The 26,618-nt window shown below is 41.6% G+C and overlaps 2 protein-coding genes across 3 annotated transcripts in view; one reads left to right on the plus strand and one right to left on the minus strand.

The window, feature by feature from the left end:
* Positions 1-2,515: 2,515 nt before the first annotated feature.
* LOC129376076 (putative claudin-24) lies at positions 2,516-3,882 on the minus strand. Its single transcript, XM_055055514.1, has one exon. The coding sequence runs from the start codon at positions 3,465-3,467 to the stop codon at positions 2,769-2,771; it is 699 nt and encodes a 232-aa protein (XP_054911489.1). The 5' UTR covers positions 3,468-3,882; the 3' UTR covers positions 2,516-2,768.
* A 1,600-nt stretch (positions 3,883-5,482) lies between these two features.
* wwc3 (WWC family member 3) overlaps positions 5,483-26,618 on the plus strand; it is a 36,795-nt gene continuing 15,659 nt past the window's right edge. Inside the window, exons 1-5 of one of the 2 annotated variants that reach the window (XM_055048476.1) lie at positions 5,483-6,100; positions 20,950-21,059; positions 21,856-22,056; positions 23,131-23,207; positions 24,631-24,710. In XM_055048476.1, coding sequence (XP_054904451.1) covers positions 5,955-6,100; positions 20,950-21,059; positions 21,856-22,056; positions 23,131-23,207; positions 24,631-24,710 — 614 coding nt within the window. In that variant the 5' untranslated portion in view covers positions 5,483-5,954. The remainder of the gene's footprint in view (positions 6,101-20,949; positions 21,060-21,855; positions 22,057-23,130; positions 23,208-24,630; positions 24,711-26,618) is intronic. The other variant, XM_055048466.1, reaches the window with a different exon arrangement.

The following is a 26,618-nucleotide window of genomic DNA, read 5'->3' on the forward strand; positions in this document are numbered from 1 at the left end:
AAAACAAATGCAGGAATTAACGGGCCACCAAAAGCACTTTCGACATTCCAAGTCAGTGTCCTTTATTTGGAAAAGATTGCACCTGAAATGCCACGGAAAATATTTTTGTGTTATCTTTATTTTTGCCCCTGTAAATTCAGTTAGTGACATCCACATCCGCTCCTGACTGACTGGTCTTCTTTTACGTCAGAGAGAAACGAGGGAGTGAGGGCGCGTTTCTTGTTGGTAAAGGAACGGACAGAACCAGAAACGTGTCCATCAAAGTAGCCAAACTGGACCTTGAACCAAGAATAATCTCCTGCTAAATGTTTACAATTGACAGAATTTTTTTTTCTAACTCATGCTTGTCAGGAATACGTAAATGAATAAAAAGATAACAAATTGGAAAACATGTTATGGTAAACACTGAAATTAAAATATTTTTAGACTTTAAAGCAAGAGTTGGATGCTTATTTTAAATCAATAATTCCAGAATATGCAAAATATAATCTGCCCGTGCTTGTTCCACAGACAGATTATTTAACTTACATCTTGTACTTTTTCACCAATGTTCAGAAATTATTGACTTCAAGCATGTTAGGATATTTTGAACTTGAACCTGGGCCAAAAACACTTTGTTAGATTGTGTGTTTTTGCAGTGCAGACGTTCTCTCTCTCTCTTTCTGCTCCAAGCCCTCCGGCTCTGGGAGTCTCAGCAGAACCACCGTCAGCAGGTTAGAGCCGGTCCCGTCTCGGAGCCCCTCGGGAGACTTGCTCGTGTGACAACGTCATTATCTCTTATTAACTTCATTCCGGAAGAGCTCGCTCCTCAGAAAGCACAACTGATATAAAGGAAAAGGTTTTCCGCAGCGTTCGACGCGTTATGCACCGCTGTACCTGTGTGCTTGCGAAGCCATGCGGGCGGTGACACACTCTGACCCCTGGCAAATTTGTGTAATTATGTCAACGTGTGCTACATTCTTCGACCATTAAAGTATTCATTAAACACAGCTTAGCTCTGTGAGTGACCAGGAAATCTGATGGAATTAGCCTCAAGCTGTGTTTCCACCGCCGCAGACACACCTGATGGCTGTTTTTAGTCCCTGCGGCCCCCCTGCTGACCGGGCCGGGCCGGTCCGGGCCGGGCCAGTCGTCTGAGGGTGGCTGTGGTTTGGCCGGGGCCTAAACCTCTGACATAACAGGCCACAAACCAAGACACTCCTGCACAAAGCCTCGGGTCTTTCAGCATTTTACCAACACAAAATTAACCCCTTGGTGGTTCCTTTGCTTTGTATTTATTGTATGTTCTGTTTTTGCCTTGTTTTTTATCACTACTATATGCTTCAGATCTTCAACCTCATTTTAATTACAGACAAAGGAAACCTGACTGAACACAAAATTCCAAATGGTTTAACGTGTTTTGGGAATATATTGTTTTCATGTTAAATCACGAATTAGCTCCAATTACTAAGCTTGTTGCTTAAGGTTTGCCAGACACACCCAGATCTGTCGACCGCCAGATCCGAGTAATGAAGGAAAACACTTAAAGCGTGTCTGATAATAAACGTGAAGCAGGCTAAACGGCCGCAAAACGCAATACTTGATGTTGTGGTGTAAGGAAATTCAAGGACAGATGAGAAAAAGAGTCAGCGGCAAATGGGGAAGACTTGGAACGGCAGCGACCGACCGATCAAAATCACACCAGAAATCATCGACAAGTCATGGAGAGCAACATCAACAGCTCTGCAGACCTTCCTCTAGCCTGGATCCTGTTAGTGTTCATGACTCAGCAACAGGAAAAATAGACTGGGCAAAAATGGTAAAAGAAAAAAAAAAAAAACAACGAAAAGATCCCCAATAGTTTGGGAAAGTAAGTTAATAATGAGTATGATGTAGAAATGAGCAACAAAAACAGAAGGAATCTGTTTGGGAGCGCAAAAAAAACCCTTTTGAAGATGCTAGTGCATCTACATTTTTATCTCTTTTTTTAATGAATATCATTATTAAACTTTAACTTTTCACAGTTTCTCTCTCTCAAAAAACAAAACAACAAAAAAACACCACAAGTGAATTTTCTTTTCATTCTCTGTGGGAATTATTACATTTCAATGTTAGATTATTTTTTAAAAAGTGCTGCAAATTGCTTATTTTAGTTTGAAAGGCATGCAAAAGTAAATGGAGAAAAAAATAAATAAGCCAAAAATATATTAGCACAACAAAGCTTATGCAAAAAGAGGTTTCAAATGCACAATAAAATGTCCAGGTCACAACACAAAATGAAAGAAAGGCAAATTTATCTATGTTTTTTTTTTTATGTTTTCTTTTTTTTGCCAGGATTTTATACACGAGCAGAACCTTTAGACCTGATCTGTATCAGACGATGCACTTCACCAGAAAACCAGAGCGGACTCAGAAAATGTGTTTCTAAGAAACGTTGTGAGCTTCAGGATTAAGAATAACAGACATTAACAGAAAGCCTAGTAAAAGCCTTTAATAGTTTATTTTTCATTTTGAAAGTGAAATATGAAAGCCATCCCATAATACTAAAACCTCCCTTTACAAAAAAATTCTCTTGTACTAATCACAGCAGGTCATCTTGCAATGCGACGTCTGATTGTGCTTGTGAGTGTTTGAAAGAGCTAAAACATTACAAACTAAAGCCTGTTTGTGTTTTTTGGCTGGATCAGCTATTACATATTATCTTGCATTTAATATATAAAAATTATTGACATCATTGGTGCAAAGCAGTTTGAAGTGCAGCTCTACGGGTGATCGTGCGGTTCCGTTCGTTAAACGTACTCAGAGCGTTTTCTTTGGTCACGGTCTCTCTTGGCGTGGCACCTCCTCTGTGGCGCAGGGTGGTGCTCCACCTGGGAGCACCAGGCGGAGGTCACCATGATCAGCCCGGCCACCACGAGGAGGAACCCCGCTGCCCAGCCGCAGAACAGGGCGTCTCCGAACTCCCACCGAGGCACCACCTCGGGAACCTTCTCGTCAAAGAAATGCATCACCGCCAAATGGGCGACGTAGGACACGGGGACCAAACAGAGCACCCCGGACATCATCCCCAGCACCCCTCCGGTGACGGTCAGAGTCCTCTTGGTTCGGTGGCCTTCATAGTCTTTGCAGCTGTTGATCAGGTGGAGTCCGGGTACGGAGACCACGATTCCCAGCAAGCCCACGGTGAGGGCGGTGCACATCAAGATCCTGGCCAGTTTGAGGTCGCTGGAAAGGCCCAGCAGGCTGCCGTAAGACCTGCACTCCATGCCTCCGATGTCCTGGACCACGCAGGTCTCCCACAGTCCCAAGTCGTAGCTCTCAGTGGGCAGCAGAGAGGTGGACATGGTCAGCCACTGCGGCAGGATGGTGCTGCCCAGAGCGCAGAGCCATGCCCCGACGTAGACCAGCAGCCCCAGCAGTTCCAACACGCAAGCAGGTGAGTCCATGCGTCTCCTTGCCTCTCCGGCCTCCACGTTCAAGAGATCCATGAGAGTTCCCCTTCGCCGGCTGCGCCTGGGATGGAGAGGCCTCTCAGAGTCCGGTCGGGGTGGAGGCTGCTCAAAGCGCCTGGTAATTAGAGCTGACTGCAATGGCTCAGGGCTCGGCACTTGTTCACAAACACTTTCCACTCAGAGGAGCACACATCTTCTGATGCAGGAAGGAGAGGGGGCTTGTTTGGACCTCCCCCTTTGTTATACCGCCACCATGCCAATGGGCAGCAGGAGCAGAGGCAGAGATGGCTTTGTTTAGATGAAGCCACTGTCAAGCATTTCCCAAAGTTGCAAGCCACAGGAGAGGTCATTAGACGTGGACAAGATACCAATCTATGTTACGGCAGAAAAAAAAGAGACTTCTTTCATGTCTGTTTTTGCATCCTGTGTGTTTTATCCTGAGATATGTCAATGCCAGAAGACAGACAGCCAAGCAGTTTGTTCTGTACATGTAAGAAGCAACTATTTCCTGATGTAAAACTCCGTAAAATGGAACCAAGGGATGCAAAATGGCACAGAATGAGAGAGAAACGTAGATAAACAGGCTTCCGTACGTTCAAGAATCAATATAGTGCAAGAGCAACAGAACTGGGTTGCAAATTCTGTCGTGTTCATCAGTTTGGGCTAACTGCTTTTAGATTCGGGCTGCATGTGACTGAATGTGAAACAACAGAGCAGCTTATTGTCTCGTATCTTACGAACACAGCAGAGCATGTGGGAAACAATCGTAGGAGGCTGCAGATCAAAGCCGAGATGTGAGAAAATTTTTCCCGTTCTTAAGAACATTGTTCGGACCGCAAACAAAAAAGCAATAAAATCCCCAGCTGAGAGTTCTGATGTCCGGACAAAGACTCGGACAGAACAATACCAAATCAATCTCCTGGTGGAAGCGAAAAAGGAAGCTTCTCTTTGTATTCAAACAGTGTGAGAGGGACAACTACAGAAGAAACTTCCCATACTGTTTGAAGTAAAAAAAAAAAAAGAAAGAAAGAAAGAGGAGGCAAACTCCCCCCTCTTTGTTAATTTCCCTTCCTATTAAATTACTTTGTTTGTTGTTGCTGTAGCATACTTGTTAACGTGACGCAGCGCCGCAGTTCATTCATTAGGCCACATGAGGGCGACAAACACGAGGGATTTCTTCTGTTCCACTTCAGTAAAAGCCAAATACACTCGAAAACCAGACTAAAACATACAGAGGGAGCCACATTGGAATGTGTTCGGGTTTGATTTTTCTGTTTCTATATTTAAGGTATGCAGGAACCGAACAAATACAATCAGATGGATACGTGAATTTATTGCTGGAATTCAGCTCAGCCATTTTTGTTAACTATTGCAATTTATGGAGGCTTCACCCACCGACGGATGCATTTCAAGTGTTTATTTCAGTTAAATAAACACTGACCGACACCTGTTCAAACCACATTCTGCTTCTCTGAACATTTTAATACAGAGATTTTTTTACATCTCTTTTTTTGTATCTATTGTATTTATTTTTTTCCAAAACTGTCAGAGAAGTGTAAAATCCTGTTTGACCTTACGTTTTTCTTTTCTGTTATTTTTTTAGTTTTCTGAGAAACTGAATTTTGCATTTCTCGCTTGAAATATGTCACTGAGTGTGAAATGAATTTCATCGGTGTCTGCAAAGAACTTAATTTGAATTAAATTACTGGAATAAACTGAATGCTTTTTTTTTTTTTACCAGCATAGCAGAGAAACCGATTTCCTGCATTAAGATGCTATTTGGATAGGAGGCACCAGATGGCGCTGATGTACCGCCGCCACCGCAATCACAGCAGCAAACTCAGTGGGAGGAGTCCGTGTGTTTAAATCAAAGTTTTTCCTCGTTGTTACATTAAATATATTTACTGTTTTAGCTTAGTTCTAAAAAAAAAAAAAAAAAAAAGCCTGATTTTTAAGTCAAGCTAAAATGTCCTACTAATAAATAGGTGAAAAGTTTTTCTTTAACTTCCTTGACGTTCTTTTGTTACTTAACTATTCTTGTTGTTGGTGTCTTCCAGCGCTGTGGTGATGAAACTGAAGTGGCGCGACACTTTAGAGTGTCCGGGTGGTAGTAATTAGCCCTAATGAGGGGCTGATTCCCGCAGCTCCCCCATTGGATGGAGGGACTCGCTCAGCCGTACGTCCGAGCGTTTATGCAAATCCGCCACCAAATATGGACAGACGCGAAGGAATGAAATATGGTGGAGAGGCGAACATGGAGGACCGCGAGAACGCCGCCGGACCGTTTCTAGGGGGGCAGTAGCGGAAGAAAGTGGATGTTCCTCCCGCGGGACCTTTTCAGCGGAGAACCTCGGTGGAAAGTCGCTGCTGTCGTGTTTCCTTTCCCCAGCGCGTCGAGGTGGAGGAGTCGCTTTGTAATGCAGTGAAGACCGACGGCTTTCTGGTTTTCGGGGGTATTAAAAAAAAAAAAAAAAAAAAAAAGCAGGGCAGTGGGGCTTCTGCCCGACTCACCGTGTCGACGCTATGCCGTGGGTCAGCGGCGGGAAGCGGAGGGAGAGCAAGGAGCTGCCTCTGCCCCCGGGCTGGGAGGAAGCCCGGGACTACGACGGGAGAGTGTTTTATATCGACCACAACACCCGGCAAACTTCGTGGATTGACCCCAGAGATAGGTAGGTAGGCTGGAGGCCTGGGGGTGGTGGGCTCATACACACACACTCGGAGGTATGTTGATTCAACAAGTTAACTTTATAAAGTGTGTGCGCACATGGAGAGCTGCCTGGAAACGGGATATTCCCCCCAGATGTAGACCCCGTGTGTGTGACTGTGATCATTCTTCTTTCCTTTTAGTCAGATTCCAGCTCGATGTGGCTTAATTAGCTGGAAACCTCTGATCAGCTGAGTTTTAGCAGGAGTTGTGGCCTCCTGAAACAGGGGTGTGTGTTTGTGTGTGTTTGTGCAACGCCCATCGTATCAATGCACCATGCTGGTCACTTTAATGTGTCCCTCCATACACACCAAGTCTGACAGTGTTTTGACAGGGAGCTGGGGCAGCAGCCTCAGTCTTTCCAGTTTGTTGTTTCAGAGAAGTTTGGTGTCACCAGACCAGCAACCTCCCTGTTGAACCAGTAGTCTCCCAGTCTGTCTGGTCACCCAATGCTCCAGTCCTGAGCCTCATGCTTGAGACTCCAATCACCTGAACTCATCAGTACACTCGTTGACTTGATGACTTTCTGTGACCTGAAACATTCCTGGCTGAGGAATCTCAACAGAGAACCATTGTTTTGCAGCTCTCCCTCTCACACAGACACCTCCTTCAGTTGAGCGGCGCGTCAAGAACGGCCTAAAAAGTCTGCTTGTTTATGTCAAAGTGGACGTGATTGTGTTTGTGACTGGGGTTAAGGAATGCAGCAGCAGCAGCAGCAGCAGCAGCAGTAGTAGTGGAGTGGTGAGCTTGAGACTCCAACTCCCAGAAACCTTGGTGGAAATATGTGAAGAATGCTAGTTGGGCCAGTGGGAAAGCTGCAAGGATGTGCTTTTGTGGGGACTTGGATTTCACCAGCCCAGAAACGGGTTAAAGCAGATTTACGAGATCACTGGGAATTATTGCGAGTACTTTACCTCTACTGTAATGTAAGGGAAAGGTGGAAATGGATCAAAGCAGCCCTTTTTCGTACGGCTAGAGACGAGTCTTGTCTTTGCGGCTCATTTGAATCCTGGAAGGCGCAGAGTCTGATAATGGGGAACATATTGGGTTCAATGTGTTTACTTGTAGACATTTAAGTGGTTCTAATTGATATTTTCATAGATTGTTCTGTTCTTATTCAAACTCTGGCTGCTTTTTCACTCACTTTACACCCAATCCATTATACCCGAAGGTTGTTCTTGGAAAATGCCACACAGGGTGAGGCTTCATTCTGTTCCTGGTACACTTTTTTTTATTTATTTTTTCTCCCTTCAGACCCCCCCCCCCCGCAAAAAAAAAGATTTTTTTTTTACAAATTGAAACAATGGCGTAAGCAATCTGTGAGCAGTGTAAAATATTTTCATCTAGGGGAGTCGTAATGTCAGGAAAACGAGTAAACATGCTGTCTCAGAAATGGACCAAAGGTTTCAGAAATGTTGCGCTGTTAGAAAATCCACGTTCAGTGCAAAATAAACCTGGTGTGACCTCTCAATACTATGTATGTAGAGCCAGATAAAAAGCAGGGTAAATCCTTTTAAAAAGAATAAAAGCCATTTGATTTAGCACCAAATGCTAATATAACAATAAGAAGCAAACGTTTGTTTTGTTTTCTATAGTATGTGCAGTCATGTTCTCTTCATGCTTGAATTGTAAAAAGTAATAAACTCAATAGGGGAACAAATTAAAAAGAGAAAAGAGAAAGTATGTAACCTAAGTGCTCATGCAGCTCCTTATGGAGCTGCTCATATGCCCATATTTAAAACAGTTGCATATCTTTTAATACTTTTATTGATTAAACTTAACTTTGAATATTTCCAGAGTATACATCCTTCTATAGAACTAGTTTTTGACATTAAACAGTTGAAATTTATTTGCAAATTAACTTTTTGGTCCAAATGCTTGTAATCTCCAGTATTTTTTTCTTTTTAAAATTGGTTAATGGTTTTTTTTTTTTTTGAGTGACAGATTTTTAATGGTCGTCCTGCCAACATGCTCTCCTACCCCGCCTTAGCTGCTTCTCAGATTAATGCGTTATGTATTAATGGGTTTTATTTGGGAGCATCAGTGTTGGGGGAAACCATGAATACAAATGCACGCCAAACATTTCAGGTTTTTATTTGTAGAAATTTCTGTAAATTATTTTTCCTTCCTCTGTGCTGCTTTGTGTTTGCATAAAATCCCTGAAAAATAAATTTAACTTCATTGTAATTAGAGATAGTTTGGAGCAGTAAGAAGGAAGCGACACGAATCTACAGTTTTGCTGGCAAAAGGAAACTTTAAATTCTCAAATTCTCAGGAGATTACAGGCCATTGCAGGGCACGTTTAAAGGGCATAAGAAAAGTGGAAGCAAACTGAACTCTTACCTGTTGCAATGAGCAACGGAGGACTTGAGTGAAGAAATGCTCAACATTTCTGATCTCTCCCTCCAGCAGGAGGGTGAACCCTGTAGCTGGATGTAATCTAGATAAGAAAACCCAGACTTTCTTGAAGCCCCCCCCCACTCCTCCCTGCTTTTTGATGAAGCATTGTTGCACAGGGTTCATCTGCGTTTCACAACACCTTCCAGTAGTGAGCGTCTGTCGGGAGGAGTTTGTAGGTTTGCATGACTAAAGGAATGTTTCCTGCATTTGTTCTGGTGCTGCTCGATGATTTATTGGCCTTCTAAGCAGAGGAATGTCTTCTGTCGCCACCTGAAACGGCCTTTCCTATAAAGTTCTCTTTACCTGCTACTAAATCTGACTGCCTGACGTGGATCAGATCAAAAAGTTGTTAGGCTTTGACCTAATGTTTTTTTTCTCCTTCACTTTGAAAGCTACTCAAGCGTTACTTAGACTTAAAAGCCTAGTTTGACAGCTCATCTATTTAAAGCTAATTAAGAGAGCATACATCATCTGCTTGCTCACTGTTGTTGGTGATTTATCACTCTTTAGATGAGATAACATGTTGTTATGATGTCATTAGAGTCTTTAAAGATGGCATGAAGTCTCCTATTAAGATGAAACGGACCTAATAGTTTTGTGTGTGAGTCTGGCTTATCAAAGCTTGGTCTCCCGGTTTGTTTTTCCTTTTGAAAGCGGTCCAAAAACATGCAAAATTACACTGATCAGGTGTGAGATTCTCTTTGTACCACTAAGAAAACAGTTTCACTGTATTTCCTCAGAAATATCAAAGTAAACGATTTTAACATGAGTGAATAGTTATTCCTGCTGAACAATATGGCTGAAGATGTACATCACGGCATATGAGTCAGAATAGATGATTATTAGTCTAAATATCCAAATTATTGCCGACGTGGTGGTGTGACCTTTCTTGTTTTATCCAGTTTTCACTACACGCCATCTTTGTTTTTGAGTAGTTATGAGGTAAAACCTGAAACTGCTGCTGCGCAAGTAATTGCATGTTGCTACGTAACCAGAGAACGAGTTAGTTGATACATTAACCTTGCTTACGGCTGCTGACCTCTTCCTACTTCTCCCAGAATGCTGTGGAGTTCTGGATTGGAGTTCAGTGGAATTACTGGATATACTGTCAGGCGCATTATCTATTGATCACTTAACTATCTCAATATATTGATTTATTGTCCATACCATTAGATATTATAATCTAATTGATATAGAATTTATTCTTGTCTTTGATCACTTGAACTACACACAAGTGCTGCGTGTGTGTAATCAAATGAGGGCCAACTGGCCCTGGACCGCAAAAAGACCTTTATAGTTTGGAAATATGGTAAATCAAGATGTTCCTTGATGCCAGTTGTGAGCCCAGGCCTGTAGTGGGTATGATCAGGTTATGGGAAATGACTTTAAATGACCATCTGTTCCTCCAAAGCATCAGCTATGACCAAAACTGATGAAGCAAGAAGTGATGGGTCTAGTGTTCTTGGGTGACTGTAAGGATCACATAAAAAAAGCCTCTTCAGGCCTTTTTTTGAAGTAGTTCATCTACACCATTGTAACGTGGTAGCATGTTGTTTTTGAGTAAACTCAATTTCAGATTTTCCTGTGAGTTTCTCAGTATTGTGAGCGGCCGATTCAGACGGCGCTCTCCGGCTGCTGGGATCCACCGTCTCCCATCTGGACGCCGGGGCCGTTCAGAGTGCTCTAGCTCCGGGCTCGGCCAGGCCACAAAGAAAGGCGGCGGATCATCGTCTCATTGCTGAAACACAAGAGCCAGTCATCGCAATCATAATTGCCAGAGATGATTGTGATGTGCTGTAATGGAGCTGCATTAGACCAGCCAGAGTTCAGGCTTGTTCAGATGAACCTGCTTCAGGTTAGGTGGCGACATGCAGTGAAAATGTGGATGGAAGTGTGAACAGATACCTGCGGTATACCCAGACACACTCGCTTTGCCTTCAGCATCAGGGATGTCCACATCTCTACGAATGATGGACGCCTCTAGCATCGCCCAGCCATCTCCTGCAGATAACCCAGGCACTTCTGTGGAGCTTTTTTTGTTGCTGTGGAATGAGTGTTATGCTCGGCATGCCTACACTTATGCTCCAGAGGGGTAAGTGCCCCCAGACAAAGCAGCAGGACAGAGGCAGTTCCCATATGTCTCCCTCCTCTCATCCCGGGGCCCGCAGGCCTCCTTTATTAGCTCTGTTATGCAACAGTCATGGTCGGCCTGCCGCTCAGCAAAGGGAGGCCTTTATGCTTGGTCACAAAGCACACCAAATTCAATTATTCTGGAAAGGGTGAGCTGTGTTTCCAGCACTGAAAGGTTATTCACATGCGCTGAACCCCGCTGTTATTTTGCTTTCCCCAGTGTTTTCATTATGATTTCTTTTTTTTGTCTTTGGCTGTTGCTGAACATCAACTGTGTGTCTGAAGTGAGCCGGCAATAAGTGTCAACCCACTTCTTGTTCTGGACCTCTTTCCTCCAGCTGACGCCCCTTTGATGTCCCACTTCCTGGCTGCCTACCACAGATTCCTTTACTGCTATAAAGTTGACCATCAATTGCTTAACTTCTGCTCAGCATTCATCTGTTTGCCTCTTTACCCTTTCATCCTCATCATCGCCATCATCATCAGCAGCAGTGTGTGTTCTTTCCCTGTGTGTACGTTGTGAAGAACACTACCTAAACAGGACATGCCAGAGTCAGTGGACTAACCTCGTGCTCAGGGGGCACCATTGTGTTTTTTCCCTCTCCTGTCCACACATCTGCACAATTCTCATTCAAAAAGGGGGGTTAAAAAAAAAGCATGTAGTCGACAGGCAGTGGGGGAGATGTGAAGTTCTCGCAGTATGATGAACTGGAGTAAATTGTTATGGGACTTGCTTAAAAATTTAAAATAAAACGTGATGCAGTTTCTTTTCTTTAAAGTAGGAAAAGCAACAATTAACACTGGCAAGGAAATCAGCATTTGGTAAAAAGATTTCTAAATATTCCATGTGAAAAGGGTTATGTACGTTACGTTTAGAATAAACACAAGCTGAGGAGTGTCTTTCAGGTAAATATGCTAACTGCACAGAAAAGTATAGGTTTTATGTTTTAAATGGCTCTGGGAGCATGACCCGCAGAGATCAGCATATTTAGTCAGGCCGTCCTCTCCGTCTGCTGCTTTACAAACATGCTGCATGGAACTAAGCCTGTCGCAATAAGCAAATGATCAGTTAATCGCACGATGAAATAAAATGAGCGCAATTATTTCCATTCTGTTTATCTTGTTTACAGAGACTTGATAATCCAATTGGTTCCAGTTGTTTACGGTTTTTATTTTGGATATTTAAAATAGCTTCCAGTTCCATTAAGAGTTAGAGAGGGTGATGTACTGCTTAAACTGTCTCAATATTGCACTTTATTGCAATAATCACTGGGACAGTTTATCATCCAGCAAAATTTGTAAGTAATCAGAAATGTGTCATCACAATATTAATATCGCTAAAGACCGTAAAGTAATAGTTGTTGGATTCCCGATGTTTTGTGTTGCAGTTTGCATGGTAGACTAATATCCAGCCTGTTGCAGTGAGTCTTAACTGTATTTTATTCTAATCCCTTTACAAATAGTTGTAAAGATAACAGTGTTGGAGGCACAGCAAGAGAGCAGTGAGGAAAATGTGTCTAATGTTGCCATCTCAATATTTTCACATTATGAACACAGATGGTGTGTGTGTGTGTGTGTGTGTGTGTGTGTGTGTGTGTGTGTGTGTGTGTGTGTGTGTGTGTGTGTGTGTTGTGTGTGTGTGTGTGTGTGTGTGTGTGTGTGTGTGTGTGTGTGTGTGTGAGAGAGATGGTCCATCAGGAAAAAAAAATTAATTTTGGCCAGAATCCAAAATGGCAGCCATGACCTCAGTTAAGTTTTATCCATTTATTTCCGTTTGTTGGTGCTAAGCTAACTGTTAGCAGGGTGGACTTGCTGTCATGCCATGTGACAGGATTACACTGCAGGCTGACTTAACTTTTGTCAGTAATCAAGAATTAAAAACGAAGAGTTTGAATATATGGATTGCATGACGGAGGGTGTCGCAGGTCATTATTCTGCTGGTATTTGAGTGTCGTCTCTGTTCACTGGGGTCAAACCCTTCATCCCTGACAGCCAAGCTGCTTTACTTTGGTCGCGGTCGAGTCAGCGCTGCCTGGTCCGCTCCCGTCCATGTGTCCAGACACCGTCTAAATGTGCACAGAGACGGGACATCTCGGTCTACTTATAGAGACCTATTTCTATAAGATTCAACATTTAATGGGAGAAGCGCGTGTGTCAGCTGCTTGTTCTGAAATGCAGCGCCAGAGAGACTGGACATAAATGACATTCCTCCCAAAGTTGTTTTCCACGTTTCTTTTTTAACTCTGGCAGGAATTTTCAGGCCGGCGACACATGTGGCCCTTTTGTTTCTGATCGTCTGTGTCGCGCTGTGGGAATCAAAGCAGGTGACATTCAGGGTAGAAGGAAAAAATGCACAGAATTTGATGCGATCGTGTTGTCTGGGACGTCCGTTGTAGCATTCGCTGCTGTTCTTGGTCATAATCATACAGAGGTTAAGCCCGCTTATTTCCTTAGCTGTTATTTGTCGAGTTTAGCAGCTTGTTTAGGACGACGATGGGACAACGAAAAGGTTTTGATGGTTGGATGAGTTTATGATTTTGACTTCAGGAATGCACCGTAATAGGCTCTCTGCTGTGGCTGACATGAATTACAATAATATTTGTAGAATGCATGTCACGAAGATGCACAAATTTAAACCCCACCTTCAAAACTGTGTCATTGAGCTTTAAGGCAACTTTATATTAAAACATTTGGAGGAGGAATACCGTTCAGGCTTGGAAATGGAGACGTTCCTGTTTGCAGCATAGAATAATTTCATAAATTTTTGTGAGATCATAGTGATTTATCTCTTTGACTTAAGAACAAATTAATATGCCCATAAAATACTCAAATATAAATCTACAAGGGAGGACCAACGTGAAACAAATCAAATAAAAATTTTCAGCGATACAGCGCTTTCTCGTGTTTGAATTGCAGCTTTACGAGACACTAAGGGTTCGTTCACACCGGCTCTGTTTAGTCTGCTTTTATCCAACTCTAGTTTATTTTCCCAGAAAGTCTGGTTCTTTTCAGGAAGTTTGAATGCTCAGTCAAACTCTGATGTGGACCAACAAAGCTAATTCTGGTTCCCCAAAAAACTGAGGTCTCTGTTCGATTGCAGATGCAAGCAGACCAGAGATCACTCTGAAAGCAGGAAGTGGATTATAGCGCAGGGTATTCTGGGTAAATGCAACCAAAACAAACTTGGGAGTCTAGCGCTAGCAGGAGGAATTGCTTGTGATCTTTCACCAAAGACAAAAGAAAAATCCTCTGACCGCCAAAATCCGACGCTACTCCATTTTGTGAAGATGATGATTGTGGTCATGTTGTCGTTGGAGGTTTTTCCTGAGGAAAAACTGTGAAACCTAATTGACATTTTACACCTTCGATGTACCTTGATACCGATATCCTACAGAGCCAAAGTAACGGAAACATTTCATTTATGTCTTGTGACGAAAGTCTAATATTTGTTCCTTCTTCTGGGAGATCTGATGTTCGCTTTGAAGAATTTCTGTTGCTGCCCAGGTGCAACGACTCGCTGTTGGGGACGACCCAACTTCATCGGCCGCTCAAGACTCCAGTTTCACATGCCTTTCCCACGCAGCAGCGCGTCGCCAGGCAGGGGGCTGAAGGGAAGGGGGCTGTGGAGATAGAAATATCCTCTGGGACGACCCAAAATGGCTGATTATTCTAGAATTAGCAAATGTCTCTGACAACCAAATATGTTTATCTGAGACACGAGCCGACCCCAGCGCACCTTGTCCCTCACAGCTGAACATGCTTGTCGTTTTCATGTTCTGCTTTTCCTCCGTCTTTAGATGACTGCCTCACTTTCTGTCTTCTGTGACCAAAGAAATGATGATGATGATCAATGTGAAAAGCATCGAAAATAAAAACATCCGTTTCTAACTTTTTGAAACGGCGCAAAAAACGTTTTCTTTAAATGGTGTGTAAATTTGGAAGGCAAGTATATTTATCTGTAATTTCAATGTAGTTAACATTCTAGTGATTATTTGCCTCCACAATCGATGGGGAATCTCCAAAAATGTTGTTCCTACAGTTCACCAGTGAGCATAAAGTTATTTGGCTTTGCATTTTCCTGTGCACTGCTACCCAGCTGGCTGAAAAAGCATTTCCTTCTTTGTTGTCGGACTCAGTGATATGATTGGAAAAACATTTCACGATGCATCAGTGTAATGTAATCAATGTAATAATATTGATTAGTTTTGTTTTAAAATATTTTAAAGGCTGCTTGGTGACTTTACTTTTTCTCACATTTTCAAATCCTTTTAAGTCTATATGCTCCAAAATATTTTACATTTTACCAGCAGTAGGAATAACAGTTGCTTTTAGTTTTAAATATTTATAAATGACATGAAAACACAATTTTTAAAATCTTTTTTATTTTTTTTGCCAATCGTCCAATATATATTGGTGTTTGATCGACTCCTGTTTGAAAGTTTCTGAGGTGTGACGAGAGGGGGAGTTGATTGATTTGGGAGTTAGCAGTAGATGTAGTTTGTTGATGTGTCAAACAGGCCAGTTAATAAATGATCCTTCATAAATAGCAGGACTATAGTTTGTAAATGATGGGCTGCTTTCCAGCAGAAAATTGTATGCTGCAGGCAAATGAACGTCACCAAATGGATTAACCAGGTTAAAGACGGTAATCTGAGCTCTGACTTGTATTTATGTTTTTCACTGTTGATAAATTACATTTTTTTTACAGACTTAAAGTGGCCTCTACACTGCATATCACAATGAATAAATCTGAAATAACTGAATAAAAATGGCAGATTTGCAAAGTTAGTAAACTGGAAGTCCATGACCTTGTTCAGCAGTTCCACAGCCAATACTGTGATGTAATGGGTCAAAAACTGAACAGACTTAAAAAAAAAAAACAGAATACAAGAATATCTACGCAGCACTGGAAGACACTAAATGAAACTTTTTTTTTTTGCACTCTAGGAGCTAAAAATAAAAGACGATGAGCAAAGAGAGTGGAGGGTAGCCAGTCTGTCTTCTATCATGTCTGCTCAGTTTGCTGCTGCAGCAGTTCTAGAGGCTAATAATAATTAGACATGTTGTCATTTATACCCAATATTTCAACCAAAGCAAAAAACTAGAAAATTATAAACTTCAAAAAGCCTGAATGAATTTTGGGAAATGGTCTGTGATCATCCTCTGGAAACCGCTCAGGGCCATTAATGTGGCGCTGCATTACATCTTAAACTGCTTTAAAGGCCATCTTTAAATATGGACCATTAAGATGTGGGATATTTCTATAAGCATCGTCTCCTAATGACTCACGCAGCCAGCAGGGCAAGAACCTTCCTTAATACTCCCCTTCTGACGCTCACTATTTAGTTGCGCTAATCCTGCAGCTGCCTTTTATAATGACGGCGTATAAATATAGTTATTATGAAAAGCCTTTTATAGCCCTAAAAGCCAAAGGCAAGTTAATTTGGCGTTGGCCGTTTCACACTGTCAGCACTCCCAGGTTTAGTCCGGGTCACCGTGCCAGCCTGACAGGAGAATGACTCAAGGATTTCTCTCCCAGACACAGACTGAGGTTAATCTCTAAAAATATTTTCGTAAACTTTTCATAAGAATCGGCTGACACCCGCTCATTAAACGGGTGTCATCACTACGCCCCCATCCCGCTCTGTCCCGCTGTGCACCCGTCTCTTTAAGAGACCGCTCGGCAGCGGTTAGACTCTCTCCCAAGACATGAGTTGGAACACAGACGGCGCTGTCACAAGACTGCGTAACAAACCAAACATTCAGAGAGTCAGAGCTGTGAGCGGAGCACATTTTTATTATTTATTTTCCCCTTTCACTGTCTTTGTCTCTGTCACCGAGTCAGAGGGCAGTTTGGGATTAAACTCTCGCTGACGTCACGTAGCTTCCCACATCCCCATGCGTCTTCTGAACTTTCCTCTTTATCCTTGAAGTCTTTTTTTTTTTCTCTCTATGTTTTTACTCAGAATAGAGCAACTCCTTCATTTGAAACTCCTGTTTTTTTATTTTGTTTTTGTTTTTTACCTCTGTATGTGTGTAAAACATCCAAGCTAAAGTATTTCTCATGGTGTCTGATTGCGTCTTGTCCATTTAAAGAGCCGTTGGTGTCGGGACACTTGTTTGCCTTTCACAGCAGGTAAGGAGCGTGGCCTTGTTTGCTTTGTCTCCAAACTCCATTTGTGCAGCTCCTTTTAACCCACCGCCGTCATGCCACCGGTTGTCTGTCATGGAGTTATGACATGCAGTCTTTTCTTTGCTCTTTTTGTAATCTTCTGATTATCGTTTAATCAAATAGGGGTTGCTCCAACTTCAGTGAATTATTGTAGAAAGAACTATTTTTAATGCAATGTCTTGGAGAAATAATATAAACATTTTCTGAGCTGAGATTGGAAACTCTAGACATGGATTCAGGTTAGATTTTCTCCAGATTTGTTATAATCTGACACTGATTAAAGACTTTAATCTCAGAATTTGACTTTAATCTTCTGAGATCAAAGGTCAATTCTTTTTGTTTTTCTGACCCAAAATAAACCATTGTTTATTGATTGGTTAAAATATGCCAAGTATGCTGCAGTGGTCACATGGCACACAGAAAGTCATCGATGCAACAAGGCCAGGAAAGGTCCTGTCAATCTCCCATCAAGCCAGATTTGTGAAATGCACCAATAATTCTTGTCCTTTCGACAAATTCTGCCATTTGAGCTGCGGTTCCCTGCACCTCCTTCAGAGCCGCTGTGACTAAAGACGGCTATGTTTCTGTTGGTGTGCCATTATCTTTCCAATTTCTCCTGACATTTGACTTCATGTTACGTCAACTACAAGTTGTCAATTCAGGCCTCCGGCTCTGAATGAATACGTCGTTGTTTTAAACCTAAATGTGTGCAGATAACGTTTATGTGCAGAACTAAGTGCATGACGTTACAGTCCATCGCACTACTTTGAAAAAACTAAACAATACAGAGCACTCCCAGCTGTCACCAACATCCTCTGTTTGAAAGCGCCAAGGTTTCTCATGTGATTTGCAGCAGCGATAAGGCATTTGCTGCAGCTCGTTTTACACTAAACTCAATTCCTCATGCCGGTGCAACCTGAAACGACATCAACCTGAATGTAAACGTCGCTGCTGCTAGAGAAGACTCAGGTTCAGTCCAAATGCAGCCACCTGCAGCAGTCAGCCGGACCAAATGTTGTGAAGCATGTGACCCCAGGAGTTCATTCAAGGATAACTCGTACACTGGATTTTTTTTAATGAAGATTGTGATTTAAACACGTTTTACCGTCAGATGTTGGCACAATCTTATTAAAATATTTTATTGTGAATGATCTGTCCTTCCAGGTCCCTGTTCATTCATAGTTGGAAATGTCTTGTCTAAATATCCCATCACTTAATTATTTTTGGAACTTTTCAGATTTTTTTGTCCAGTGCTTTTTACTTACTGCTGGTTGATCTGTACAGAACGGCTGTATGCCTAAACAGGTGGACTGGATGTAGTAATTGGTTGACTTTTAAAGGCAATTGTTTGCGCTGGATGTTTTTTTTTTTTTTTTTCTCAGTACATGTCATATTGCAGCTTTTTGTTAAATATGTAGAGAACCACATTTGTCCCTTTTCTTCTTTGCTTTTCTGAGGACAAAAATGTTTCTATCTTGTCAGAAATCTGCTGTACTTTGTGTTGGTCTATAACTTAAATACCCGTGTGAAACATAAGCTTGTGGTCGTCAAGTGACAACAGTTACAGCCTTTACCAGGTGTGAATACGTTTTATGCTATTCCTCAATTGCATGGTTTTCTTACCCTGACCTACTGATGTATGCCATCGACTAATTAACTTTAGTGAGTTTGTTTCATCTGCTTTTGAGGAAATGAATGAAAACATGAGGAAACCCACAGTCGTAACATTCTGGACTGCTGCATTACATCTCTGGAATGTCGAGAACAAACCTAACCTGTTGAATTCCCCAAAAATATGTGAAATGCTAAGGCAGTTCATTGAATTTGAAGCCCTGATTGTTATTGACAAGCCCAACTCGTTCATCGGAGTGTGATTCAGCACCGCTCCTTGATACTTTTATTGGAACATCAGACATTTTTTATGAGAGTACGCCCTCTTTCGTAATGTCTTTTTTTTTTTTTTTTCTTGAGAGGGAGAGCGGCTGACTAACACGGTGCCTTCTTCTAATTTGAATCAGCAGCATGTGTCTGAGCGCCGACTGCATCGTGCCTGAAAACCATTTTGTTGACAGAAAAGAAAGCGGAAGTGAGATCCAGTGCAGTAGGTTTTTGGGAGAGGAAACCTGAAGCGTGTGTCTCCTGAGGAATGCAGAGCAGAATCTCTCGGCTACTCTCGCTTTGCAGTCCCGTCATTGTTTTTCATTGTTTAACTTTGCCAGTTACCAGGCCTCGCGCTCCGAGTACCAGGATCTCTGTGATTGATGGTGATCAGCTACTGGTCATCCAATCTGCTCACTGGAGGAAATGTTGCGTGTACTGCTAGTTGTTGTGTGCAGTTTAGTGATTAATTTAGAAGTAATATTTCTTTTTGTAGCTGGCATTCTGAACAAGCTTCAAAATGATTTTATGGAAGCGTTCCTGGTTTTCATGCATTTTAATGGATAGAAAAAGCTTAAACTGATTTTACCTCAAAACAATAATGGTAAAAACCATAATTTCTAGTTAAACATGATTTGATTTTAGTTATGTAAAATTTGAGAGCCTCTGACTGTATCTCAGCTTATGTGGTGCCTTTCATTTGCCCTTTGAAATAGACTTTCAGTAAACATTTGATATTTTCTTCACACTCTGGATTTCCTGTTTGCCACCAATCCTGACCCCATAATCCGATATGACAAGAACATCTATAAAAAAAAAATATTTTCACTTCTGAGCTCATTGAATCAATTGTTGGTCATTGTGCTGTTCAAATTATGTTTGATTATATTTTTGCTCTATAAATGCAGAGAACATTCAGCTTCTGTTTGCAGTAGTAGCTCGTCAATAAGCACAACAATCAGCATATTGCTCACATTTTCTGACTTGGAACTTAAATGTGGTTCAAATGGGTTTTATGTTGTATCTAAATGTCAATTTTTTAATTAAATAAACTAAGCTGCATTGTTAGAAACCTCAATTGTTTAAGCTAGCCTGGTAGCTCTCATTAGAAGCACTTAAATTTAAAAACTAGTTTTATCATGTGGGACCCTGATAAACTAGGTAGATACAAGGTTAAAACAAATTGTCACACCGTGAAAACATTGAATACAGAAATAGTTGAAGTTTAGTGCTGGTCAAGGCTAAATGCATTTTTTTTTCTCTACATTTAGCTCGTTATGAAGTTTGTTCCTTGATGTGCTTCAGTGGCTTTGTAGAAAGTTTATTTTGCTGTCCCAGAAGACATTTCTCAGCCACTCATGTCTAATTCTGGCCTTGTTTGTTTATTTTTCTAAAAATGCATAGTGGCTTCATGTGTGCTGGCCGGTGAGATGGTCGTTTTTAGTCCTGTCCTCCTGAACTTCAGGCAGTAATTCAACTTCAGACCCGTTCTGGAGGACGGTTCCCTGCTTCTTCTGACCAAATGAGCATCTATTCTTCATGCCGAGGTGTTCAGTTCCCTTCTTTGAATTAATCAGTCTAAGGTCGAGCGATAATTAACATCCATGATTGAAAAGTGCTGGTAGTAGGGTATTCTGAGATTTAGCGACACTAGGTTACTACAATTTGAATCTCTACAAACAAACATCAAAAATTTGTGACAAATATTTTTGTCACAAATGGCAAAACCACCCAGATTTGCCATAGGTGAAGCAAAGTGTAAAATATTTGTCGGGAATTATTTCTACCTGAGATTTTATTATACTAGCCCATGCCTTTTCAATGGGCATACTTTACGTTTTGTGTCCCAAATCAGCCAAATGTGGATCATCTTCTACTACAGTTTTCTAAGCTACAGCAGTAAAATTGTTGCTGAAACGAGTTCAGCCTGTGGTTGAATGTTGACATTTGTTTATTTTTTATCTCCATTAACTGACGAAACTCTAATTGCATAATAAATGAGGCAGAAAACTCTGCAGGATGCTAACAGAAAAAAATTGCATAATTAGGTGGGAAAATGCATGTTTTGATATTTTGCTGATTTGCTCATCATTATGCTGGACTCCTTCAGTTTTTAAGAGCTTGAATAATGCTTCTCTGTTCTCTAAAATTAAAGAAATTAATGGCAGCTTTTGCCATAAGTGAAGCAAAGTGTAAAATATTTGTCATAGCTAAATGTTCTTTGTTTATTCCAGGATTACAAAACCGCTAACGTTTGCCGACTGTGTTGGAGATGAGCTGCCGCTGGGCTGGGAAGAGGTTTACGACCAACAAGTGGGAGTTTACTACATTGACCACATAAACAGTGAGTACATCTCTTTGGTCTTCACTTCTTATTGTAGTTGTGCAGAGGATGGTGAGGGGAGCTGAAAGTCAGTGGAGTTTCTCTACCCCAATACAGAGTCTGTTTTAGAAATGCTGCTGGAAATATGCTTTGTTCACCAGCTGTGTCTCCGTTACAAATGTGTGCAAAACCTTGTCGATGTTCAACTAATGTCGAAAAAACTGTTTCTCAATTGCGGCATTTCCACTAAGTAAATTTGTTTTAACAATAAGTTATTAAAAAACGTCCAACGCCACCATCCTACCACTTCCTGTCATCTTCTTTGTCATTTCCGGCTGTAGTAACATCTGGTTCTCAATTGCATGTGATGCAAAAAAGTGTTTTCATTGCAGTTTTGCGAAATGCACAAATTTCTACCACCTCATCCTAGCACAAATGTTTTGCCATTTAATTTTTGAATTTGCCATGTCTCCATTTAGTGAATTTGCTTCATAATTCTAATTTGTGTGTTTATCTGGTCAGTGGAAACTCTGTCAGAGAATCCTCAAACACGCTGGATGAACTTTTTCTGGCCAAACAAAACTTTAGCATACAGAGCTAATGTTTCTTCTCTTTTCTATAATCGGTCCTATAAATATTTTCGTTATAAATGCCCAAGAGACGCAGTTAAAGTTTGCCATTTTAGTACACTATTAAATTATTTGATTTGAATGATCAAATTCCACGAGAAAAAAATTATTTTGAGGTATTGACTTTAAAACGCAGTAATCCTACCTCAGTTACTGCTGATGACTCAAGTTTGTTTGTTTATTGTCAGAAACCACCCAGATTGAGAACCCGCGGACACAATGGCGGCAGGAGCAGGAGCGCATGTTGAAGGAGTACCTTGTGGTGGCCCAGGAGGCCCTCAACGCCAAAAAGGAGATGTACATGATCAAGCAGCAGCGACTGGAGCTGGCTCAGCAGGAAATGCAGCGATTGGACAAGCTTTCTGGAGATATCCACTCTAGCACAAGCAGTAAGGATCGCCAATGTCAAAGGTTATGCAAGACGGGAGAGAAAAGAATATATCCCATGTAAACAAGCTATGACCGGGACTTATAATTGGGCATTTATCGTAACGTTTAGCATTTTTGACTTGCCGTCGTTGCAATAAATTTCATTCGTCAATTTCAGTAAGTAAAAACACAATAAATTTTTTACTTTTGCTGATTTCTCCACAGCATCAATGAATGTGAAAAGGCAATTCAATGACGTAGATCACACTTCTAGTAAATTTGGGCCCTGAATGGGACCCAATTTAATGAACACTAATCATTTGTGTTCGTGGCGCCTTGAATGTTATGCCATGCAGTCACAGTAGAGGTGGGCGAGAAGGATTTACAATTTTATTGTGATACTTTATGGCACTTTTATAGGCTTTACTGTAACAGTAAAGACCATAATTAAAAAACCTATTTATTACTTGCATCTTGGGTTACTGTATGGGTGTGATAGCCTAATAACACTAATATTGTTGTGGAAAAACATTTGGAATTGGATTCTTAGCAGTGACTTAAAAGTGGGAATTTTGTCACTAAATAGCAGCAGTAATCATACTTTTGAATCTACTAATATTTACTGATGCTCTCGTGAAACTAGAGAAAATGGCAAAAGTTTAGTTTTTTTATTGAACATCGATGACTAAAATTTATTGTGACAACTTTAAATCAACATTCTGATCGTGATAAACGATGTGATACACGCCCACCTGTAAGCTTCAGCCATTCAGTTAGCTAAGAAATAAGTAACATTATCGTTAACATAAAATATTGCAATAAAATTCTAAGTCTGTCGCCCACCCTTTGCTGAGCAAACCTAATTATGTGACCTGAACATGATACGTTGCTGAAAACTCCTCATTCATTGCTGGGGGATCTAAATCTATAGAAATTCTCCCAAATCCTAATTTTCTTTTTCCTCACCCCACCCTCTTGTTTTCGCACCTCCACCCAGTTTGCCCTCTGACCCCCTCACACAACGCTTCCAGGGGGGCTCAGGTCCCAGGAGCCATGACGACTAACCCTCTCTTCTCTCTCCTTTGTGTCTGCAGCTTTTTCCGGCTCGTCTTCAAATCCGAAATACGACCCTGAGCAAATCAAAATGGAAATAGCCTGCAAACGAGAGCGGGTGAGTTGCTATCTATGAGAACAATGGGATGTGGTGAGGGGCGCTTCGGGGGCCCCAGGGTGTGGCCCCTACAGGATTCCATGGCTCGGGGTGGGGGTAACGGGGTGGACAGTGAGGTCATCATCAAAGGGTCAGGCAGAGAAGAGGCCCAGGACTCGCAGGGCAAGGTTGGACTTTACTCTGAGATCAATAGCACGGGTCAGGGTATTTCCTGGATCAGGGTCATTTTAAAGCAAAGAGTTATGCCGCAAAAAAAAAAGAGTAGGGGGGAAAGAAAAAGTCACTGTAAATCCGTCTGACGCAAACTAGAGCCGTGTTAAAACGCGTCCAGTTGACGAAGAAATCTCAGATTTAAAGCTGCATGAGACCTGATTATTATTCCAAAGGCATTCTTGCTTCTCCTTTGTTTTCTTTCAAGTTTGATTGATTGATGCATCTCTATATTCTACAAAAAAAATTCAGTTTGAAACATTATCTGCTTGTTAATGAGCGTTACTTTAACCATGTTGTTGTTTTTGCCTACCTGTGGCAGGATTGAAGCCGTTTGACCACATTGAGCATTTTAGACTGAAAATGAACTTTTAGTGGTGAGCTGGAGATTCCTCCGGTCGCACTTTCTCTACCGTTTCATGACTTTTAGAAACACGGTGATGGAAAATGTGTAATTTCATCCCTTAAGAAAATACAGTCAGAAAGTCATGTCTGATTCCAGTCTTCAGGGTTGCATCAAATGTGCTGATCAAAGTTCCTGTTACTATGAATCAAACTCAATTTGTACATGGATTTTAGTCTTGATTTAAGCAAGTCAGTGTTCTGGCAGTCTTTCAGTTTTCTGGAAGTTTGTTCCAGATTAGTGGATAGAAGCTGATTGATGCTTTTCTGTGTTTGGTTCTGGAGATGCAGAGCAGAACCAGAAGACCTCAGAGTTCTGGAAGGTTGAAAGAACAGAGGACCTTTAATGCATGATGGTGCTAAACTGTTCAGTGATTTATAAGCTACAACAAATGTGTTTTACTGCCTGTTCTCTGAGCAAGGACTGTAGAACTGGATTGATTTCTCTCTTCCTGGTTTTAGTGAGAACTTGATTGGAAAAGCACTTCTAAGTTTGTTCTATCTCAGTTTGTATGTTGAGTTTCTCTTGCGATGCTGAGCGGAGCTAAATAATTTTATTAATCTGATTGAATTTCAAGACTTTTAAAGCCGCGGCACGTTTGTCAGCCGCCGCTGATTGGTGTCAAGGTTTCCACGCTTCAGTCCAAAACCTCGTCAAGAGAGAAGGTCTCGGTGTGTGTGTGTGTGCACCTCTGTACAAACAGTCGAGCATTCCTCCGTGCCAGTAGTCATGATTTGACAGTTTTTGTCCGTGGCGGTGAGAGGAGTCCATTGTTCACCATGGTAACCCGGCGCTTGCTTGTGTCCGCAGCTGTCCAGACTGAAGCAGGAGCTGGCCCAGGTGAAGCAGGAGCTGCAGTATAAAGAAATGGGAGTGGAGACCCTGCAGGAGTGAGTGTTTCTCTGCTTCTGTGTGTGTGTGTGTGTTCGTTCCCGGTCCACCCTTCCTCCCACGGCCAACCTTCTCCTTCCTACTCTCGGCCCGGCTGCTCCCCACCCAGCGGCCTCTTCCCTCTTTTATTCCCTCTGTTTGGTCTCGTCTACAAAGTTCAGCTTCATCCCCGTTTCTGTCTCCTCTTCTTCTTATCCAAATGGTTACAGTTTACGGTTTACAGTGGCCCTTTAACATCTAAAACACCCTTTAAAGTAGTTCCAATGACTGAAAGGAGGAAGGTTCTTGCATAAGATTTATGAATTTGATTCTTTTGTTTTCTTTCTTTGAATGTTTTGCTTCCAGACTCTGACACACAAACTATCTGTGTGCTGGGAAGATTTCTGAGCCATTCCAAATTTCATGTTAGGAATATAAGCTCCACCTCGCTGAGCGAGAGGGGAAAAGAGAGCTTTTGAGAAAAGCCAAATGGAGGGAGTTTTTTTTTTTTTTTTTTTTTTTTTTTCTCTTTTTGATGGAAAAGGCGACTCCACCTCAGGAAGAGGATGCACCAGTGGAGTGCAGGGAGCCAAGGCTCAGCCTGGAGAGAGGAAGTTGTTCCACGGAGGGGATGGGAGTGGGGCGTGAGACGCGAGGAGGGAGGGGGCCTCTAAAGCGGTTTTCAAAAACAGAGAGATATCTGGCTGCAAATTCCTTTGCACTTCCTGAGTCCTGGCAAAGAAGTTCCTTATCTCTTAGATAAGTGATTCCCAGAATAGCTGGGAAGAATATACAGCTTGCAAAAAAAAGAAACACTGAGGGCTGTGATGTGTATACATGTTCATAGGCGTGTTTGTGACTTTGTTTGTTTGCTGGTCTGTGTGTGTCCCATTGTTCTGTGTGGATTGCTCGGGTTCAGAACAGGAGTGACCCTGCAGGCTGTTTTTGTTTTTTATGGTTGATCTTAGCTGTGATCAGCAATAAGGGAAATTGTTCACCACATCGGATAAGCTGATAAACAGCTTCTGGTGTACATCCACCCTCTAAACCAAACCCACTCAATGCTGATCTTTACTACGACCCTTAAAGAAGTCAGGACTTGGGGTTTAAGCATATCTATCATCTTTGTGTCTCCTTATCTTTGCGAGTTTCACCAACTCTTTCACGGCTTGTCCAGCCGACATCTTGGTGGATTGTTGTCGCGCCTCGGCAGACTGAAGGAAGTGCGAGCCTATTGGCACCGAGCAGTAGTTTTTACATTTTTTTTGTTTTCGTTCCGGGGACATAAGTTTGAACCTCGCAGGCTCCACCAGAGGGTTGGAGAGGAGAGACAAAGCAGAGCCTGTTTCTGGGTCAGGATGGACAGAACCTGCTGTGGAAGGAGAGCTAACCACACCACGCCCCCCAACTCCACCCCTATGCAACAACCATTATTTTAGTAATCAATTAATTTGATTTATTTTAAAAAAAAGGCACATTCTGCAGATGTTTTATTTAACCACTTAAGCCTTTTTTATGCATTAGAAATTCATTTAAAAGTGCAAATAACTCAATCCTTTTTGCAGCATTTCCTTTGTTAATCTGAAATGGGTGAACCTAAAACTATAGAATATATTCAAGGTTTTTATCTTGAATGCAAAATGTAATGTTCTTTGAATACTAAAAAAAATGCCATTTGGTGAAATAGACATAATCAAAGTAGTAATTAATCCAAATCTGTGCAGTTAATGATTGATCGATTACTAAATCAGACTATTTAAATAGTGGAAGCATATCCTCAATCAGAAAGCTCTTTATTTGGTGTATTGTGTGATTTTTGTCATATTTGAGTTCAGAAGTTTGGGGGAGTACCCGCTTAATATGAAGAATGACTGCCACACTTTTCAGATTTATTTTGAGTTAACTTGATTTCTACATTGTTGGCCACT

The sequence above is a fragment of the Poeciliopsis prolifica genome, unplaced genomic scaffold (genome assembly GCF_027474105.1).
Source record: "Poeciliopsis prolifica strain line A6 unplaced genomic scaffold, Auburn_PproV2 SCAFFOLD002, whole genome shotgun sequence".
Classification (NCBI taxonomy): domain Eukaryota; kingdom Metazoa; phylum Chordata; class Actinopteri; order Cyprinodontiformes; family Poeciliidae; genus Poeciliopsis; species Poeciliopsis prolifica.

Bases quoted from the DNA above. Each gene is read 5' to 3' on its own strand.
- LOC129376076 (XM_055055514.1), bottom strand. From the start codon at position 3,467: ATGGATCTCTTGAACGTGGAGGCCGGAGAGGCAAGGAGACGCATGGAC.